At 42.8% G+C, this 18,814-nt stretch overlaps 1 protein-coding gene across 4 annotated transcripts; it reads right to left on the bottom strand.

Moving 5' to 3' along the window:
- Positions 1-3,123: 3,123 nt before the first annotated feature.
- Positions 3,124-12,574, bottom strand: LOC110528268 (TBC1 domain family member 20). 4 transcript variants are annotated; one of them, XM_021610194.3, is made up of 8 exons: positions 12,271-12,574; positions 11,346-11,531; positions 11,138-11,218; positions 6,322-6,508; positions 6,068-6,169; positions 5,805-5,946; positions 5,150-5,334; positions 3,124-4,665 (listed from the first exon to the last, which is right to left on the bottom strand). In XM_021610194.3, exons 1-8 carry the CDS (start codon positions 12,326-12,328, stop codon positions 4,398-4,400), a joined length of 1,209 nt encoding a protein of 402 aa, XP_021465869.3. In that variant the 5' UTR covers positions 12,329-12,574; the 3' UTR covers positions 3,124-4,397. The 4 variants fall into 4 exon arrangements, with proteins under 4 accessions (XP_021465869.3, XP_021465870.3, XP_090097681.1 ...); XM_021610195.3 differs by having other exon boundaries at positions 11,346-11,578; positions 12,271-12,558; XM_090241555.1 differs by lacking the exons at positions 11,138-11,218; positions 11,346-11,531; positions 12,271-12,574 and adding an exon at positions 9,295-9,831.
- Positions 12,575-18,814: the final 6,240 nt, after the last annotated feature.

Genomic DNA, 18,814 nt, shown 5'->3' with positions numbered 1-18,814 from the left:
GCCCACGAAGATGTCGCCCACGGCACAAACCCAAAGGGGAGCGCTAACCCGGACAGGAAGATCACGTCAGTGATAAAAGAGCACCAGTAAGCCAGTGACTCAGCCCCTGTAATAAGGTTTGAGGCAGAGAATCCCAGTGGATTTCCAATAAACCTGTTTTTGATTGAACATGAGATACTATCGGCCTATTACACTACTGAACTGCAATATGAAGCCTATAGCGAGTTTTGATGAAACATACTATCCGCCTATCACACTACTGAACTGTGATATGGAGTATATGGGTTTTGATTACACATACTATCAGCCTATTACACTACTGAACTATTATGAGAAGTCTAAAGGTGAACCTGACCTTGATTAAACCTACAATTGGCACAGCCAGTATTTCTGATCAATTTTATGTTATTTTAATGGACAAAAAATTTGCTTTTCTTTCAAAAACAGGGACCTTTCTATGTGACCCCAAACTTTTGAACGGTAGTGTAGCTTCAGCCGGCTGGTGTGTGACCGTGGCAAAGTTGGTTTGATAGCCTATCTCTGGTGCTAGTTAGGGACCGTCAATAAATTACACAATATAAATGGAACTATATTTTCATGTTGCACATCTTTTAGTTGTCTCATTAAATGCTTTAAATATTTTATATGAATTTATACAATTTACAGTGACTTGAGAAAGTATTCATAACCCTTGACTTATTTCACATTTGTTGTGTTACAGCTTGAATTCAAAATGGATTAAATATTTAAAAAATTCTCACCCATCTACAGACAATACCCCATAATGACAGTGAAAACATATATTTTTTTTAAATGTTTGCAAATGTATTGAAAATGAAATACAGAAATATCTCATTTACATAAGTATTCACCCCTGAGTCAATAAATGTTAGAATCACATTTGGCAGCAATTACAGCTTTGAGTTTTTCTGGGTAAGTCTCTAAGAGTTTTGCATAGCTGAATTGTACAATAATTGCACATTATTATTAAAACAATTATTCAGGTCAAATTGGTTGTTGATCATTGCTAGACAGCCATTTTTAAGTCTTGCCATAGATTTTCAAGACGATTTAAGTCAAAACTCTAACTAGGCCATTCATGTCGTCTTGGTAAGCAACTCCAGTGTATGCCTTATGCCAGCCTTGTGTTTTAGGTTATTGTCCTGCTGAAAGGTGAATTTGTCTCCCAGTGTTTGTTGGAATACCAGGTTTTCCTAAAGGATTTTGCCTTTGCTTAGCTCTATTAGTTTATTTTTATCCTAAAAAAACAAGCATACCCATAACATAATGCAGCCACCACCATGCTCGAAAATATGAAATGTGGTCCTCAGTGATGTGTTGTGTTGGATTTGCCCCAAATATAACGCTTTGTATTCAGGACAAAACGTAAATTTCTTTGCCACGTTTTGCAGTTTTACTTTGGTGCTTTATTGCAAACAGGCATGTTTTGGAATATTTGTATTCTGTACAGAGGTTGACACGGGAGTGAGAATTCATTCCTGTCCGTCTTATCCTGTCAATTTTGTCCCGTACTGTACTGATCCCGCAACAATTATATAATGCGTAACAGTTCTATTACTTTCTTGTCTTGTCCGGATACAAATCACTCCTGTCCCTTGCTCATTTTAATTGCATGCTCAGTGCTCACGAGATGAGAGAACTTTTAGCTAGCTACTGTTTTATGCCTGCCTGCTGATAAAGGTAGTGATTGAAGACTGAAGAACGCATGTTACTGTTGGGAGGGACAGGGGCCCAAAAATTCTAAACAATATGGCCTTCTAAAACGGCTTATAACAAAAAAAAAATTGATTCCTGTACTTCATGTGGACTGTTGATCCTGTCCCGACCTGTCCGGAACTTAACTCGGGAGTTTCACTCTCGTTCCTACAGGAATCCTGTGGGAGTGCTGTTCCCGTGTCAACCCAGGGCATGTGCCCTGCATGCCCATTTGGCCCTGTTCAGTAAGGGTTCAATCCTAACCTGGATTTTGAAAAACTCATGCACTGATGTCAAGGGATGATTTGTGTAAAATTGTGCACATAACTTGTTAGGATTCTGTTCAGTTCTTTGTGAAGACACTGGCTGGTCTTACTTCCAAAGGAACTTTATATTCATTTTATGTTGGAACTTTGAACACCATTGAGTGTCTGATGATTCCCGATATGAGAATAACATAACGGAATAACATTATCCTGGTGTTTAATTGAGAGTTCAAAGGACATTGCTATATCACTAATTGTATTACCTATTTGGGAGATTGATATTATTTTGCACTGTACATGCAAAATAATTTGTAAATTGACATATCACCACCTTTATCTGTCAGGGGACACTCCATTTGAACAAAACAGGGTTGTGATATAAATTCAAGAAGCTTGTTTTCTTTATGTTTCTGTTGAATGGCAAGTCTCCGACCCTGGAAGAATATAGTCTTTGATGTATAAAATAAATGTCATGTTGACTAATTGTTTAACTTAAGTAGTAAACTGAGACGGGTCTCCATAAAGTGCTAGTCATGACCTTAATTCATCAATACTAGACAATGTAAAAGATACATATAACGGGGATAACTATACACAGCAACAAGTCAAGCAGATTAATTTCACTTTTGACGGCGCATGTACAACTCTAATGGAGTATTTAACATTCATTTGTTCTGTTAGATTTTATAAGTTGTTATCAAATGGTGGTAATGAACAATCACATTTCTTCTGTAGTATGGTTTGACCATTCCTCCAGCCTGATCTTGGAAGTGTTTGTTTGAACACTCCAAGCAGAAGCCATACATTTCTGTCATTGATGACTACAGCCAATCTGTTCAGCGTAGACAATTTCTTATTTTTAACCCTGCAAGTCGTGTGTTGAGGTACTTTTTTTAAAAGGATATCATTGCAGAGCACAATGTCTACAATAAAATGTTTGACGAATGTAAAGCATTATTTACTTTGGGAATTAAAAACTTGACTCTTGATGAATGATCCAAAAAATAGATTTACTTTTACTGCTTGGAAGATTCATTTTTAGCCCGTAAGTGTAAACAGAGACTGTATAAACCATAAATAGACTGCATTGACCCTAAAGAAATACTGTATAAGCAAATAGGGAACTAAACAGATACAATTGTCCACTCAACCTAGGTAGTTTATTTGCTTTGATCTTGTAAATGTTTTAATTGTTCTCATGACAAATATAACAGAAATCAACATAAAAGGCAGAAAAAAACATTTAGTGCAATGATACAGAATGAGGCAATTTCTGTGCAACAAAATCCACCTATTGCAAATAAGACTGATGGAGCTGTATTGTTTGATATCCAAAATAGGCACTGCTGAGTATCTGTGTCGCAATCAAGTCGACTACGCATGATTATACACATGTATTTCTGTTGAACAAATGAGCAGGTCCAATGAATCACTTTTTTTTTTTAACTCTGTCAACAAGCTCAAGTGACATTGCTAAAAATGAAATGTGCAAAAACCTTGTCCTTTCTTCAACCAAGCCATTTGGTGAGTATAATGAGTTCTGCTGAAATGTGAAGACATGTGGAACTAACTAAATAGGATTTAATTATTGTGAAATAAAAGCATGGGATCCAGTCAGGGCTTATGGGATATCTGGCAGTGCCATCGGTGCTTTGTCCGAGATCACAAAGCTAACCTATTACTCATTTATTTTAGGCATAACTTATGCAAATTGTCATCCATGATAAATATGGGTGGTGTGTTTATGCAAAAATTATAGTTCCTATAACTTAATGCTTTAGAAAATGATACAATTAAGTGCTAAACATACAAAGATGGGAGTTGTGTATTTGGTCTTGGTACAGTAATGAAAAGGACGTGTTTTTAGGGCAGGCAATTTGACTTGATCTGCCGGGGGTGGGGGGGGGGGGGGGAGACCAGGCCAGGGGGGGGCGTGCGAGAACTGTCTGTCCTTGTGCCAACATGGCCCATGTGAGGCTCAGAGGGTCATTTAACTCACCCTTGAACCGAATAGCATGAACACACAGCATCTGAAATGGCACCCTATACAGTACACTACATAGGGACAAGTGTGCCATCTCGGACACAATCACACACACTCTTCATTGGCAGCAGTTTCGACCCCAGTGACTGCTCTTCAACTAGTAACCCAAAGCCTTAAAAGTTGCCGCTTGCCATCACATAAATAGCTTAATCCCTCTGTGCACGACATTTATCAGTATCCAGTTATTTTATTTACAAATATAAATTAAAGACAAAGTTAACAGTCAAGTCTCTGTTCCATTCTCGTCCTTCATAATAGGGAACAGAACTCCATATTCTCTTTCCCTCTCGTGTACGTCTTCTGCTGTAATAGCCGCCCTGTTTAAGTCTGTACGTCAGCCCCCATTTGTTCCCTCCAAGTCTCCCCCTCGCTCAGGGGAAGAGATGCAAGTCCAGTTTGGGCACCCACTCCAGGGCTGTGTTGACCAGGGTGAGGGCAGCTGCCCCCAGGGCCACAGTGAGCCCCATGACGGCCAGTCGTACGAAGCGTCGGGCCACAGTGGGTTGTGCCATCGCCACCATGGCCCCTGCAGCTGCTCCTTCCAGCGCCTGCTTCTCCCTCAGCCGCCTTCGCAGGACTGAGTCAGGCCGCTGCTGCTCTGAGACCAGGTCAAAGTCTTTAAAGGTGGAAGCTGCTGTCCTGAGAGACCAAGGAAAACATTAACGCCAGCCAGCTATTGTTGGGACAACGCAGGGGAATTCACAGCTGTTTGGGGCGAACCTTGTTACTTCTACAACAAACTAGTTCTATAGTTCACCTATACTACTAGTGGTATAGGAGAGCAAACCTCAGAAGGACGGACATGTATTTTCCTAAATATACAGTACCTTAGCTTGGGGTATGTATAAGTTAAAATTCATGTGTTATTGTTTAAATATGCTGGGAATAAGTACATGATAGTAACAGTCATACAGGCTAATGAGAAGGAACAGAATTCTCTTAGTATCAGGTTATTAAAGCGACAGTTCACACCATCTCACCCGAGCGTGTTGAGGTAGCAGAGGGAGGGTGCGAAAGAGAGCAAAAGACAGACAGGAGATAGGAGGTAGAGGATCTGTAGGGGGGGATCCATGGGAGACTGTGGCAAAAAGAGACAAGCGAGAAAGTAGGTAGACAATCTTACTGTTGACTGTACTGTTGGGCAGCCTCCCTGGCCAGCTCGGAGGGGGGGAACTGGACAAAGAGATCTCCTGCACGGCTGATGAGTGTCTCGTAGGGCAGGTCCTGGGGGATCTGGGACAGGAGGTGGTGCACCGACGCCATGTCACACTCACAGTCCAACACCTCGTCCTCTCGATACAGCACAATCTGGAATAGACACCGACCAAACAGTGCACGCACAATACAACAACTCGTTAACAGCATGCGGTCTATGGCCTATGCCAAGGTTTCCCAAACTCTGTATTGGGGCCCCCTCGGTGTACGTTTTGGTTTTTATCCTACCACTACACAGCGGATTCAAATAACCAACTCATCAAGGTTTGATTATTTGAATCAGATGTTTAGTGCTAGGGCAAAACATTTGGGAAACCCTGGTCTATGAATCTATTGAATTCAATGCAGTTTTATCAAACTCCTCAGGGGCAATTTAGAAGCTATTGTCCAAAGGGAAGAGCACAGCATAAGTGGTCAGCTAAGCTCTGCTGCAAAAATAAAAATATGTTTTTCATAAGCAAACACTTGATTTGAGGCACATTTGAACTCTAAGAATGATCTAGCCCCTGACCAAAGGAAAAAAGGAGAGCGTTATGTTGGGCTCCACTTTAGAGGACACTCACCACAGCAGCAAAGTAGATTGGCATCAGAGGATGGCAGGCCAGGAAGAAGTCATACAACCGCACAACGTGGCGGAAATCTGATAGGACGTGGCCAAACCAGGTGATGAGCCAGCTAAGGGCAAAGATGGTGCCCACCTCTGCCCTGGAGACACATTCAGTGGAACATTAGTAAAATTATTGGTATTGTATCTTCATTAGTTGTGCTCATTAATTATTTGACTAATTACTGATTGTACTAACAGAACAAGAGAAGAGATGCTTACTGCTGCATGAAGTCATGCACCTCTGGGTTGATCCTCTCGATGATTGGCATCAGATAGTTAAGGATGTGTTTAGTGTTGTCCATGGTGGGGTCCATAAAGTCCCTGCAGTAAAGGAACAGCAGAGGACCACAACGTGACAAATTGAACCAGGATTAGGCTGGCTACGTTCTCTTTTCAAAATGGATTCCCCTTCTACTTAACCCCCATTTTAAAGCCAAGCTCCTGTGTGAACACCAAAACAGACAAAGACCCACCTGAGGTGGTGCGTAGAGAGTTTCTCTACCAGAGCAGTGGCCAGACGTTCGTCCAGCACAAGTAGGAAGGTGACCACGATGTCGTGGTAGCCCTGGTAGTAGTGTAGCTGGGTGTTCCTTCCCAGCACCCGCAGGATGATGTCAATCAGCTCCTCCTGGAGGCCCTCACGCTGCTTGTCTGGCATGCCTACACAGGGAGAAGGGTCAAAGACACTTCTCTCTATATATCAACGATGTCGCTCTTTCTGCGGGTGATTCTTTGATCCACCTCTACACAGACAACACCATTCTGTAAACACATGGTCCTTCTTTGGACACTGTTAACAAACCTCCAGACGAGCTTCAACGCAATACAACACTCCTTCTGTGGCCTCCAACTGCTCTTAAAAATGATAGTAAAACGAAATGCATGCTCTTCAACCGATCGCTGCCCGCACCCGCCCGCCCAGCATCACTACTCTGGACGGTTCTGACTTAGAATATGTGGACAACTATAAATACCTAGGTGTCTGGCTAGATTGTAAACTCTCCTTCCAAACTCATTAAGCATCTCCAATCCAAAATTAAATCTAGAATCGGCTTCCTATTTTGCAACAAAGCCTCCTTCACTCATGCTGCCAAACATACCCTCGTAAAACTGACTATCCTACCGATCCTCGACGATGTCATTTACAAAATAGCCTCCAACACTCTACTCAGCAATTTGGATGCAGTCGATCACAGTGCCATCCGTTCTGTCACCAAAGCCCCATATACTACCCACCACTGCGACCTGTATGCTCTCGTTGGCTGGTCCTCGCTACATATTTGTCGCCAAACCCACAGGCTCCAGGTCATCTACAAGTCTTTGCTAGGTAAAGCTCCGTTCACTGGTCACCATAGCAACACCCACCCGTAGCACGCGCTCCAGCAGGTATATTTCACTGGTCATTCCCAAAGACAACACCTTCTATGGCCGCCTTTCCTGAAGTTGGAGACTTCTCCCTCACTAACTTTAACTTCTTGTCGCTACCCATCCCGTTAGCGGGATCATTTTCGTCAGCAACCGTTAAATAGCATAACGCCACAGTCAAATAATATTACTAAAAAATATTCATATTCATGAAATCACAAGTGCAATATTGCAAAACACAACTTAGCCTTTTGTTAATCCACCTGTCGTCTCAGGTTTTGAAATTATGCTTTACAGCGAAAGCAATCCAAGCATTTGTGTAAGTTTATCGATAGCATAACATAACATTATGTACACTAAGCATTAAGTAGCTAGGTCCCGAAAATCAGAAAAGCAATCAAATTAATCGTTTACCTTTGATGATCTTCGGATGTTTTCACTCACGAGACAAATGTTATTTTTGTTCCATAAAGATTATTTTTATACCCAAAATACCTCCGTTTGTTTGTCGCGTTATGTTCAGAAATCCACAGGAAAGAGCGGTCACGACAACGCAGATGTATATTCCAAATAATATCCATAATGTCCACAGAAACATGTCAAATGTTTTTTTATAATCGATCCTCAGGTTGTTTTTAAAATATATATTTGATAATATATCAACCGGGTGTGTAGGTTTTTCAATAACACCGGGAGAAACAATAGCCGCTTTACTCTGTAGCGCAAAACTCACTCCGAGAGCACTCACCTATCCACTTACGCAATGTGATCTTTCACGCTCATTTTTCAAAATAAAAGCCTGAAACTATGTCTAAAGACTGTTGACACCTTAGGGAAGCCAGAGAAAAGGGAATCTGGTTGATATCCCTTTAAATGGAGGATAGGCATGCATAGGAACAGAGAGGTTTCAAAATAAGAGGCACTTCCTGATTGGATTTTCCTCAGGTTTTCACCTGAAATGTCAGTTCTGTTATACTCAGACAATATTTTTACAGTTTTGGAAACTTTAGAGTGTTTTCTATCCTAATCTGACAATTATATATATGCATATTCTAGTTTCTGGGGCTGAGAAATAGGCAGTTTCAAATGGGTATGTTTTTTTTGTTGCCAAAAACAAAATACTGCCCCCTACATGCAAAAGGGCAGCTTACCGATCGCTGCAGCTGTGTACAGACACAGCTGTAAATAGCCCATCCAACCAACTCCCTACCTTACTGTTTTCTGCTCTTTGCACACCAGTATTTCTACTTGCACATCCTCATCTGCACATCTATCAATCCAGTGTAAACTGCTAAATTGTAATTACTTTGCCACCATTGGCCAATTTATTGCCTTACCTCCTTACTTCATTTGCACACACTATACAGCTTTTTCTATTGTGTTATATTTTATCTCCCCAATTCCGTGGTATCCAATTGGTAGTAGTTACAGTCTTGTCTCATCACTGAAACTCCCGTAAGGACTCTGGAGAGGCGAAGGTCGAAAGCCATGCGTCCTCCGAAACACAACCCAATCTAGCCGCACTGCTTGACACAATGCACAGAAGCCAGCTGCAACAATGTGTCGGAGGAAACACCGTACACCTGGAAACCTGGTCAGCGTGCACTGCGCCCGGCCCACCACAGGAGTCGCTAGTGCGCGATGAGACAAGGATATCCCTGCCGGCCAAACCCCCCCCCTAACCCGGACGACGCTGGGCCTCCCGGTCGTGGCCGGCTGTGACAGAGCCTGGGCTTGAACCCAGAATCTCTGGTGGCACAGCTAGCACTGCGATGCTGTGCCACCCAGGAGGCCCTCTATTGTGTTATTGAGTGTACGTTTGTTTATCTCATGTGTAACTCTGTGTTGTTTGTGTCGCACTGCTTTGCTTTATCTTGGCCAGGTCGCAGTTGTAAATGAGAACTTGTTCTCAACTGGCCTACCTGGTTTAATAAAGGTGAAATAAATCAAATAGGTCACAAGTCAAAAGGCCCAGCTGATTTCCTCAACTAGAGAAATAAATGTATAACTTGGCCTCTATGCACTGATGTCAACAGGAACTCAGTTATACACCTTAGAAAATTTGCAATATACTGTATTACCTGGAGTGAGGGGGGTATGAATGTGTGTGTGAATGTGTCCATAGACAAAACAGAAGGCCTTATAATGTCCAAAAAGCTTCTTGGCCAAATGTCAATAGTCCCACACAAAATCAACAGTTCAAACAATAAAACAAACTCACGCAACCTCCCTTTAACTAAAAAGTCAAAAGGTTAATTATTAGTTCACCAAAGGTACTGAAAATAAAAGGGAACGCAGCACAAAGAGAAATTATTTCAGTGTAAAGAACTGAAGGAAATAGAAAGAGATGAGTTTAGCTGTTGCATCCAGGCTTGAACGTGCATTCGTCCATCTGACACAATCGTTGGTTGTTTGACAAAAGCTTGCAACAATGTTGCTAGTAATCCATGTGATCAGAGGCTTGAACGGTTCTAACGCATCAGGGGTAGCGCGATAAAGACGATCAAACTTTAAAATATATAAACTAAGTACGCGGAAACTACAATACTTCTGCAGAGTTGCACACACCGTCAAACTGCCGCGCTAACCGATAGCCCCTACACAGAGCCGGAAGAGTCATCTTTATTTCCTCCTTCCTGACTGCTGCTGCGCTCTTAAAGTGGCAGCGCACGGTGAAGACTCCGTGCAGGATTTCACCATAAAACCATCATGCCTTTAATTTACAAAAATGGCAAAACTTTCCTGTGCCATGCCCGAGAAACAAGCATGGCAGAATTTCAAATCGCTCAGTAAATCAGATCAGACTTTCTTAATAATAATAATAATAATTAGTATTATTATTAGGTGGGTGCATATTTGTCCATGTGCTTTTTGCATATCCCAACTCCCGAGACACCCTCTGAGAGGTGTCTCGGGCAAGTTCCGCCATTAGCAACAGCAACATTGCAGCAATTAGGGTTAAGTGCTATATTCAAGGGCACACCGGCAGATTTGCACCTTGTCGGCTAGGGGATTCAAACTACCAACCTTTAGGTTACTGGGCCAATGCTCCAACCGCTAGGATTGCTGCTGCTTTAATAAAGAAAGTAGTGACACATAGAACACAAATACAAAATGACAGGGTTGCGTACCTGTACATCTGCATCACACAAGTCAAATTCAAGAGGGACAGCCAAAACAGACAATGACAAAACACAACCTGACATGATTTAGTGCTATTCTAAGAACATGGTCTGAGGTGTGCATGCATACCCCACAAGACATGCCACAGGAGGTCTCTTCACAATCCCCATGTCCAGAACAGACTATGGGAGGCGACAGTACTACATAGAGCCATGACTACATGGAACTCTATTCCACATCAGGTAACTGATGCAAGCAGTAGAATCTGATAACAAAAACAAGATAAAAATACACCTTAAGGAACAGCAGGGAACTGATAAAATACAGGTACAGACACACGCATACAGGCGCTAGCAAATGCACTCTACACACACATGCACATTGTAATATTGTTGTATGGTGGTATCATACATTTTGTGTTGTAGATATGTAGTGGTGTAACAATGTTATATGATGTAGTGTTTTATATTTTGTTTTATGTGTAATGTGGGGAGGCAGGTAAGCCTAGTGGTTAGAGCGTTGGGCCAGTAACCCGAAAATTTGCTGGATTGAATCCCAGAGCTGACAAGGTAAAAAAAAAATAATAATAATAATTCTGCCCCTGAACAAGACAGTTAACCCACTGTTCCCCGGTAGGCCGTTATTGTAAATAAGAATTTGTTCTTAACCGACTTGCCTAGTTATATAAAGGTTAAATTAAAAACACAAATGTGAGTGCCTTAATATGTTTGAACCCCAGGAAGAGTATCTGCTGCCTTGGCTAATGGGGATCCCTAATAAATAGAAATGTGTGTCACTCACCAGGAGGGAATCTTTTAAGGGAACGCTGGACATCCAACAGCACCTGGTTATAGTCCTTATTATTCTCCCTCTCTATTTCCTCTGGAGAAAAGACAATGAGAAAAGGGTGAATATGTGCCCCTGCACTTAATTGTGGTCTAGTACCCTTTGTAGCCTCAGTGGCATCTATGGTCTGTCAGTAGCAGTGCCCACTGCCCAGGCAGCTTACCTGGTTTCTCAGGCAGGGTGTCGGTAGGCACGTTCAGCAGCCGGGGCCACACTTTACAGCGGATCTCGTCTGTGAGCAGCCCCCCCTCACTGATGGCCATCCTCCTTAGTGCCGCCACATCCACTGGCGTCACATTCAGGGCCTGAGAGATCTCTGCCACCTTCCTCTTCCTCCGGGAGTCGCCATCTGTCCACATGACAATGGTTCAGCTGAGGTCCCTCAACCCACAGCAGCTACAGTAACACAGTGGCCATTAGCCAGAACATCCTCCTGAGATAGCTATACTCAGAAGTGGAGAGGCCAAACGGCCAACAGACAACCAAGTGCATCACTCACAAAACTGAACTGCAGACTCCCAGCTCGCTAAAGTGAGGGAGCACTCCAGTAAAATAACCACATTCTCAGAGTTGCCAGCCATCATGTAATAGTGAGCCCACTTCATGACCTTATGCCTGCAATTTGCTTGATAGTGATGCCACTATGCCACACAATGGGAATAATTGTGTGTTTACAGTATGAAGAAATGTTATTTAGGTACCTAAAATGTCTTTCAAGGAAGCCAGTAAGTACTAGTAGTATTTATTATTGTCCTTATGTTTGATGAAAGACTTAGGAGACCACCTCTCCAAATCAACGGGTAACCTTACCAGTCAATTCTATGTTTTTAGCTAACGTTAGCGAACGTTAATGCAATTAGCTAGTTAGCTAGCTACATTTTCCAGCTCGTGACATTCGCTAGCTAGTTAATCTAAAACGAATTACGTGCAAACATGACAAATAGCTAACTAGTTAGACAGAGACACCTTCGACTAATTCAGGTAACTAGTTAGCTAGCTAGCTAACGTTAACTAAAAACATATATATATTTTTTTTGGTTTGTTTTTTTGTTTAACGAATGTCCATTACGCCATCTAGCAATACATACCTTGTTTTCCTATCCCATTCAAAGGTGAAGACGCACCAACACTTCTAGATCTTTTCATGGTTTCCACGATAGTCCTATTGTCATCGTAGATTACTCGATCGATATAATTTTCTTCCACCACCAAATTGATTATACATTACAAATGGTTACTCCTACAAGCTAGAGAGATAGCCAGTTGCCAAACTGGTCCAGTAAAATAGGCCATATCATTATTGCCTGCACAGGGTAGCTAGCTAGCTGCTGCTGCTGCTTCCTTCTTCTTTGGGATTGGTTTGTCGGATCGCAGCCAACATTTAAGGTGTTTACACCACCACCTACTGTACTGGAGTGTGTGGAAGGTCACGGCCTTCATACAGTACATTAAATTATCTTCATGTGTCCTGTTTCTCTAAGAAAGTGAACTAGAGCCCTAGTCTCCACTTTTTTTCCCACACTACACCACCTCAACCCTGTCCAGCCTCTCCAACCTTTTCACACAATCTCTCCTTATCTAAATCATACACTTCACAAAATATTAGGACCATGAGGAATGCCTCTGAGCGGTTGGGTAGGCTGTTTGGAGTGTTTATCATAATACATTTATCATAATAATAATTCCCCCCCCACTTCTAAAAACATATGCACATTTTCATGGACCAGTTTCATTTCAATAATGAAGTTTTCATTTCTAAAAAAGGGTGTAGTGTATACACCCTTGTGTTATAGTTGGGCTGACAGTGAGGACTTTTGAAGAGCAGAATCAACAGCCTCTGCATAATCAAAACAGTTGCTTTGTAAGAAGGTGTTAGCCATTGTTATGTAAATGAAATCTGAAAAGTGCCAGTGGCCTGGCTTTGGTCCCAAGTGAGAGCAGGTCCGCAAGAGCCATGGCCCAGTGAGACATGGGTGGCGGACCACGTAGATGGAAACAGAAAAGTCTGAGCCTTTTGGTTAAAACACTGGGGTAAATCGCATATGGAAATGCGCTAGAAGAGTAGAAGTGCTGATCTAGGGTTAGGTCCCACAAGTTAATATAATTTGATTCATTATGATCTAAAAGTACAAACTGATCCTAGATCAGCACTCCTACTCTAAGAAGCTTTGTGAATATGGGTCCAGATAAAACAAGTTGACCCTAGCCCCCCGGCACATAAGCTATTGCATAATAATTACTGGGGACTGAGACAGGGGGATGGGAGACACAGTCACCAATGTCACCCCTGGACAGGGCCAGCCAGGAAGGAGCTTACCCACTCTGAGGCAGTGATTGTGTGGCTACCAGAGGTGTGCTTAGCAGATCTGAAAGAAAAGCCCAACATTATTTTTATGAGATTCAGTCCACTTGACAATTCAACAGAATTCAGAATTCTTCATGCTGATGATTTGTACAACTTGAGACAGATAGCATTACAGTACAAATATATTAAAACATCAAATGGAATGTAACACAGATACAGATGATGTGCATGTGGTGGTTTCAAATAATAATGTTACTACAGATAACAGCTATGCTTTTCCTGAAAATGTTTATCTGATATTATAGCTAGCTAGTTGATGTTGTTTTTTAATTTTTAATTTCACCTTTATTTAACCAGGTAGGCTAGTTGAGAACAAGTTCTCATTTGCAACTGCGACCTGGCCAAGATAAAGCAAAGCAGTGCGACACATACAACAACACAGAGTTACACATGGAATAAACAAAACATACAATCAATAATAAGTAGAAACATCTATATACAGCATGTGCAAATGATGTAGGATAAGAGAGGTAAGGCAATAAATAGGCCATGGTGGCAAAGTAATTACAATATAGCAATTAAATACTGGAATGGTAGAATGTGCAGAAGATGAATGTGCAAGTAGAGATACTGGGGTGAAAAGGAGCAAGATAAATTAATGAATTAATACAGTATGGGGATGAGGTAGATTGGATGGGCTATTTACAGATGAGCTATGTACAGGTGCAGTGATCTGTGAGCTGCTCTGACAGCTGGTGCTTAAAGCTAGTGAGGGAGGTAAGAGTCTCCAGCTTTAGTGATTTTTGCAGTTCGTTCCAGTCATTGGCAGCAGAGAACTGGAAGGAGAGGCGGCTGAAGGAAGAGGAGGACCATTCTCCTGTTTCTGCCTGCTATAGCCGCCCCTGATCCAGATACTGTAGGCCTTGGCTTCCTACAGTACAAGATCATGTCCTTGACTTAGACATGCCTTCCATAACTGACTAGGTATCCCCCTTTCCCTTTCCCATAGTGTTTCCATTCTGGTGCCCATCTGCCTGTGGTGCTCCATATTTTACCCCCCATCAGGACAACCCCATGTCTCATTGAAGCCTCTCCACTGTACATACAGTGCCTTGTGAAAGTATTCGGCCCCCTTGAACTTTGCGACCTTTTGCCACATTTCAGGCTTCAAACATAAAGATATAAAACTGTATTTTTTTGTGAAGAATCAACAACAAGTGGGACACAATCATGAAGTGGAACGACATTTATTGGATATTTCAAACTTTTTTAACAAATCAAAAACTGAAAAATTGGGCGTGCAAAGTTATTCAGCCCCCTTAAGTTAATACTTTGTAGCGCCACCTTTTGCTGCGATTACAGCTGTAAGTCGCTTGGGGTATGTCTCTATCAGTTTTGCACATCGAGAGACTGAAATTTTTTCCCATTCCTCCTTGCAAAACAGCTCGAGCTCAGTGAGGTTGGATGGAGAGCATTTGTGAACAGCAGTTTTCAGTTCTTTCCACAGATTCTCGATTGGATTCAGGTCTGGACTTTGACTTGGCCATTCTAACACCTGGATATGTTTATTTTTGAACCATTCCATTGTAGATTTTGCTTTATGTTTTGGATCATTGTCTTATTGGAAGACAAATCTCCGTCCCAGTCTCAGGTCTTTTGCAGACTCCATCAGGTTTTCTTCCAGAATGGTCCTGTATTTGGCTCCATCCATCTTCCCATCAATTTTAACCATCTTCCCTGTCCCTGCTGAAGAAAAGCAGGCCCAAACCATGATGCTGCCACCACCATGTTTGACAGTGGGGATGGTGTGTTCAGCTGTGTTGCTTTTACGCCAAACATAACGTTTTGCATTGTTGCCAAAAAGTTCAATTTTGGTTTCATCTGACCAGAGCACCTTCTTCCACATGTTTGGTGTGTCTCCCAGGTGGCTTGTGGCAAACTTTAAACTACACTTTTTATGGATATCTTTAAGAAATGGCTTTCTTCTTGCCACTCTTCCATAAAGGCCAGATTTGTGCAATATACGACTGATTGTTGTCCTATGGACAGAGTCTCCCACCTCAGCTGTAGATCTCTGCAGTTCATCCAGAGTGATCATGGGCCTCTTGGCTGCATCTCTGATCAGTCTTCTCCTTGTATGAGCTGAAAGTTTAGAGGGACGGCCAGGTCTTGGTAGATTTGCAGTGGTCTGATACTCCTTCCATTTCAATATTATCGCTTGCACAGTGCTCCTTGGGATGTTTAAAGCTTGGGAAATCTTTTTGTATCCAAATCCGGCTTTAAACTTCTTCACAACAGTATCTCGGACCTGCCTGGTGTGTTCCTTGTTCTTCATGATGCTCTCTGCGCTTTTAACGGACCTCTGAGACTATCACAGTGCAAGTGCATTTATACGGAGACTTGATTACACACAGGTGGATTGTATTTATCATCATTAGTCATTTAGGTCAACATTGGATCATTCAGAGATCCTCACTGAACTTCTGGAGAGAGTTTGCTGCACTGAAAGTAAAGGGGCTGAATAATTTTGCACGCCCAATTTTTCAGTTTTTGATTTGTTAAAAAAGTTTGAAATATCCAATAAATGTCGTTCCACTTCATGACTGTGTCCCACTTGTTGTTGATTCTTCACAAAAAAATACAGTTTTATATCTTTATGTTTGAAGCCTGAAATGTGGCAAAAGGTCGCAAAGTTCAAGGGGGCCGAATACTTTCGCAAGGCACTGTACATTGTGTGCAAAAGGCATGAGGAGGAAGGCGAATAATTACAATTTTAGCAGATTAACACTGGAGTGATAAATGATCAGATGGTCATGTGCAGGTAGAGATACTGGTGTGCAAAAGAGCAGAAAAGTAAATAAATAAAAACAGTATGGGGATGAGGTAGGTAAACTGGGTGGGCTATTTACCGATGGACTATGTACAGCTGCAGCGATCGGTTAGCTGCTCAGATAGCAGATGTTTGAAGTTGGTGAGGGAGATAAAAGTCTCCAACTTCAGCGATTTTTGCAATTCGTTCCAGTCACAGGCAGCAGAGAACTGGAAGGAAAGGCAGCCAAATGAGGTGTTGGCTTTAGGGATGATCAGTGAGATACACCTGCTGGAGCGTGTGCTACGGGTGGGTGTTGCCATCGGGACCAGTGAACTGAGATAAGGCGGAGCTGAACCTAGCATGGACTTGTAGATGACCTGGAGCCAGTGGGTCTGGCGAGAATATGGAGCGAGGGCCAGCCGACTAGAGCATACAGTTTGTCTCTGTGAATGGTTTGTCCTCTGACAAATCAACTGTAAATTTCGGTGTTCCTCAAGGTTCCGTTTTAGGACCACTATTGTTTTCACTATATATTTTACCTCTTGGGGATGTCATTTGAAAACATAATGATAACTTTCACTGCTATGCGGATGACACACAGCTGAACATATCAATGAAACATGGTGAACCCCCAAAATTGCCCTCGCTAGAAGCCTGTGTTTCAGACATAAGGAAGTGGATGGCTGCAAACTTTCCACTTTTAAACTCGGACAAAACAGAGATGCTTGTTCTAGGTCCCAAGAAACAAAGAGATCTTCTGTTGAATCTAACAATTAATCTTAAAGGTTGTACAGTCGTCTCAAATACAACTGTGAAGGACCTCGGCGTTACTCTGGACCCTGATCTCTCTTTTGACGAACATATCAAGACTGTTTCAAGGACAGCTTTTTTCCATCTACGTAACATTGCAAAAATCAGAAACTTTCTGTCCAAAAATGATGCAGAAAAATTAATCAATGCTTGTGTTACTTCTAGGTTAGACTACTGCAATGCTCTACTTTCCGGCTACCCGGATAAAGCACTAAATAAACTTCAGTTAGTGCTAAATACGGCTGCTAGAATCCTGACTAGAACCAACAAATTTGATCATATTACTCCAGTGCTAGCCTCCCTACACTGGTTTCCTGTTAAGGAAAGGGTTGATTTCAAGGTTTTACTGCTAACCTACAAAGCATTGCATGGGCTTGCTCCTACCTATCTCTCTGATTTGGTCCTGCCGTACATACCTACACGTACGCTACGGTCACAAGACGCAGGCCTCCTAATTGTCCCTAGAATTTCTAAGCAAACAGCTGGAGGCAGGACTTTCTCCTATAGAGCTCCATTTTTATGGAATGGTCTGCCTACCCATGTGAGAGACGCAAACTCGGTCTCAACCTTTAAGTCTTTACTGAAGACTCATCTCTTCAGTGGGTCATATGATTGAGTGTAGTCTGGCCCAGGAGTGTGAAGGTGAACGGAAAGGCTCTGGAGCAACGAACCGCCCTTGCTGTCTCTGCCTGGCAGGTTCCCCTCTTTCCACTGGGATTCTCTGCCTCTAACCCTATTACAGGGGCTGATTCACTGGCTTACTGGTGCTCTTTCATGCTGTTCCTAGGAGGGGTGTGTCACTTGAGTGGGTTGAGTCACTGATGTGATCTTCCTGTCTGGGTTGGCGCCCCCCCCCCTTGGGTTGTGCCGTGGCGGAGATCTTTGTGGGCTATACTCGGCCTTGTCTCAGGATGGTAAGTTGGTGGTTGAAGATATCCCTCTAGTGGTGTGGGGGCTGTGCTTTGGCAAAGTGGGTGGGGTTATATCCTTCCTGTTTGGCCCTGTCCGGGGGTGTCCTCGGATGGGGCCACAGTGTCTCCTGACCCCTCCTGTCTCAGCCTCCAGTATTTATGCTGCAGTAGTTTATGTGTCGGGGGGCTAGGGTCAGTTTGTTATATCTGGAGTACTTCTCCGGTCTTATCCAGTGTCCTGTGTGAATTTAAGTATGCTCTCTCTAATTCTTGCTTTCTCTCTCTCAGAGGACCTGAGCCCTAGGACCATGCCTCAGGACTACCTGGCATGATGACTCCTTGCTGTCCCCAGTCCACCAGGCCGTGCTGCTGCTCCAGTTTCAACTGTTCTGCCTGTGATTATTATTATTTGACCATGCTGGTCATTTATGAACATTTGAACATCTTGGCCATGTTCTGTTATAATCTCCGCCCGGCCCAGCCAGAAGAGGATTGGCCACCCCTCATAGCCTGGTTCCTCTCTAGGTTTCTTCCTAGGTTTTGGCCTTTCTAGGGAGTTTTTCCTTGCCACCGCACAAAGGCGGAGGTAGCGGTCCTGCTGCTGGGTTGTTGCGCTCCTACGGCCTCCTCCACGTCTCCTGATGTACTGGCCTGTCTCCTGGTAGCGCCTCCATGCTCTGGACACTACGCTGACAGACACAGCAAACCATCTTGCCACAGCTCGCATTGATGTGCCATCCTGGGTGAGCTGCACTACCTGAGCCACTTGTGTGGGTTGTAGACTCCGTCTCATG

The sequence above is a fragment of the Oncorhynchus mykiss genome, chromosome 7, assembly GCF_057628025.1.
Source record: "Oncorhynchus mykiss isolate SJ-2025 chromosome 7, ASM5762802v1, whole genome shotgun sequence".
NCBI classification, from domain to species: domain Eukaryota; kingdom Metazoa; phylum Chordata; class Actinopteri; order Salmoniformes; family Salmonidae; genus Oncorhynchus; species Oncorhynchus mykiss.
This window is presented reverse-complemented; position numbering and strand designations above follow the sequence as displayed.

Bases quoted from the DNA above. Each gene is read 5' to 3' on its own strand.
- LOC110528268 (XM_021610194.3), bottom strand. From the start codon at position 12,328: ATGAAAAGATCTAGAAGTGTTGGTGCGTCTTCACCTTTGAATGGGATA. The intron at 5,947-6,067 runs GTAAGCATCTCT...ATGTGTCTCCAG, and splicing joins GTGCATGACTTCATGCAGCA to GGCAGAGGTGGGCACCATCT. The intron at 5,335-5,804 runs GTGAGTGTCCTC...TGTCTATTCCAG, and splicing joins CAATCTACTTTGCTGCTGTG to ATTGTGCTGTATCGAGAGGA.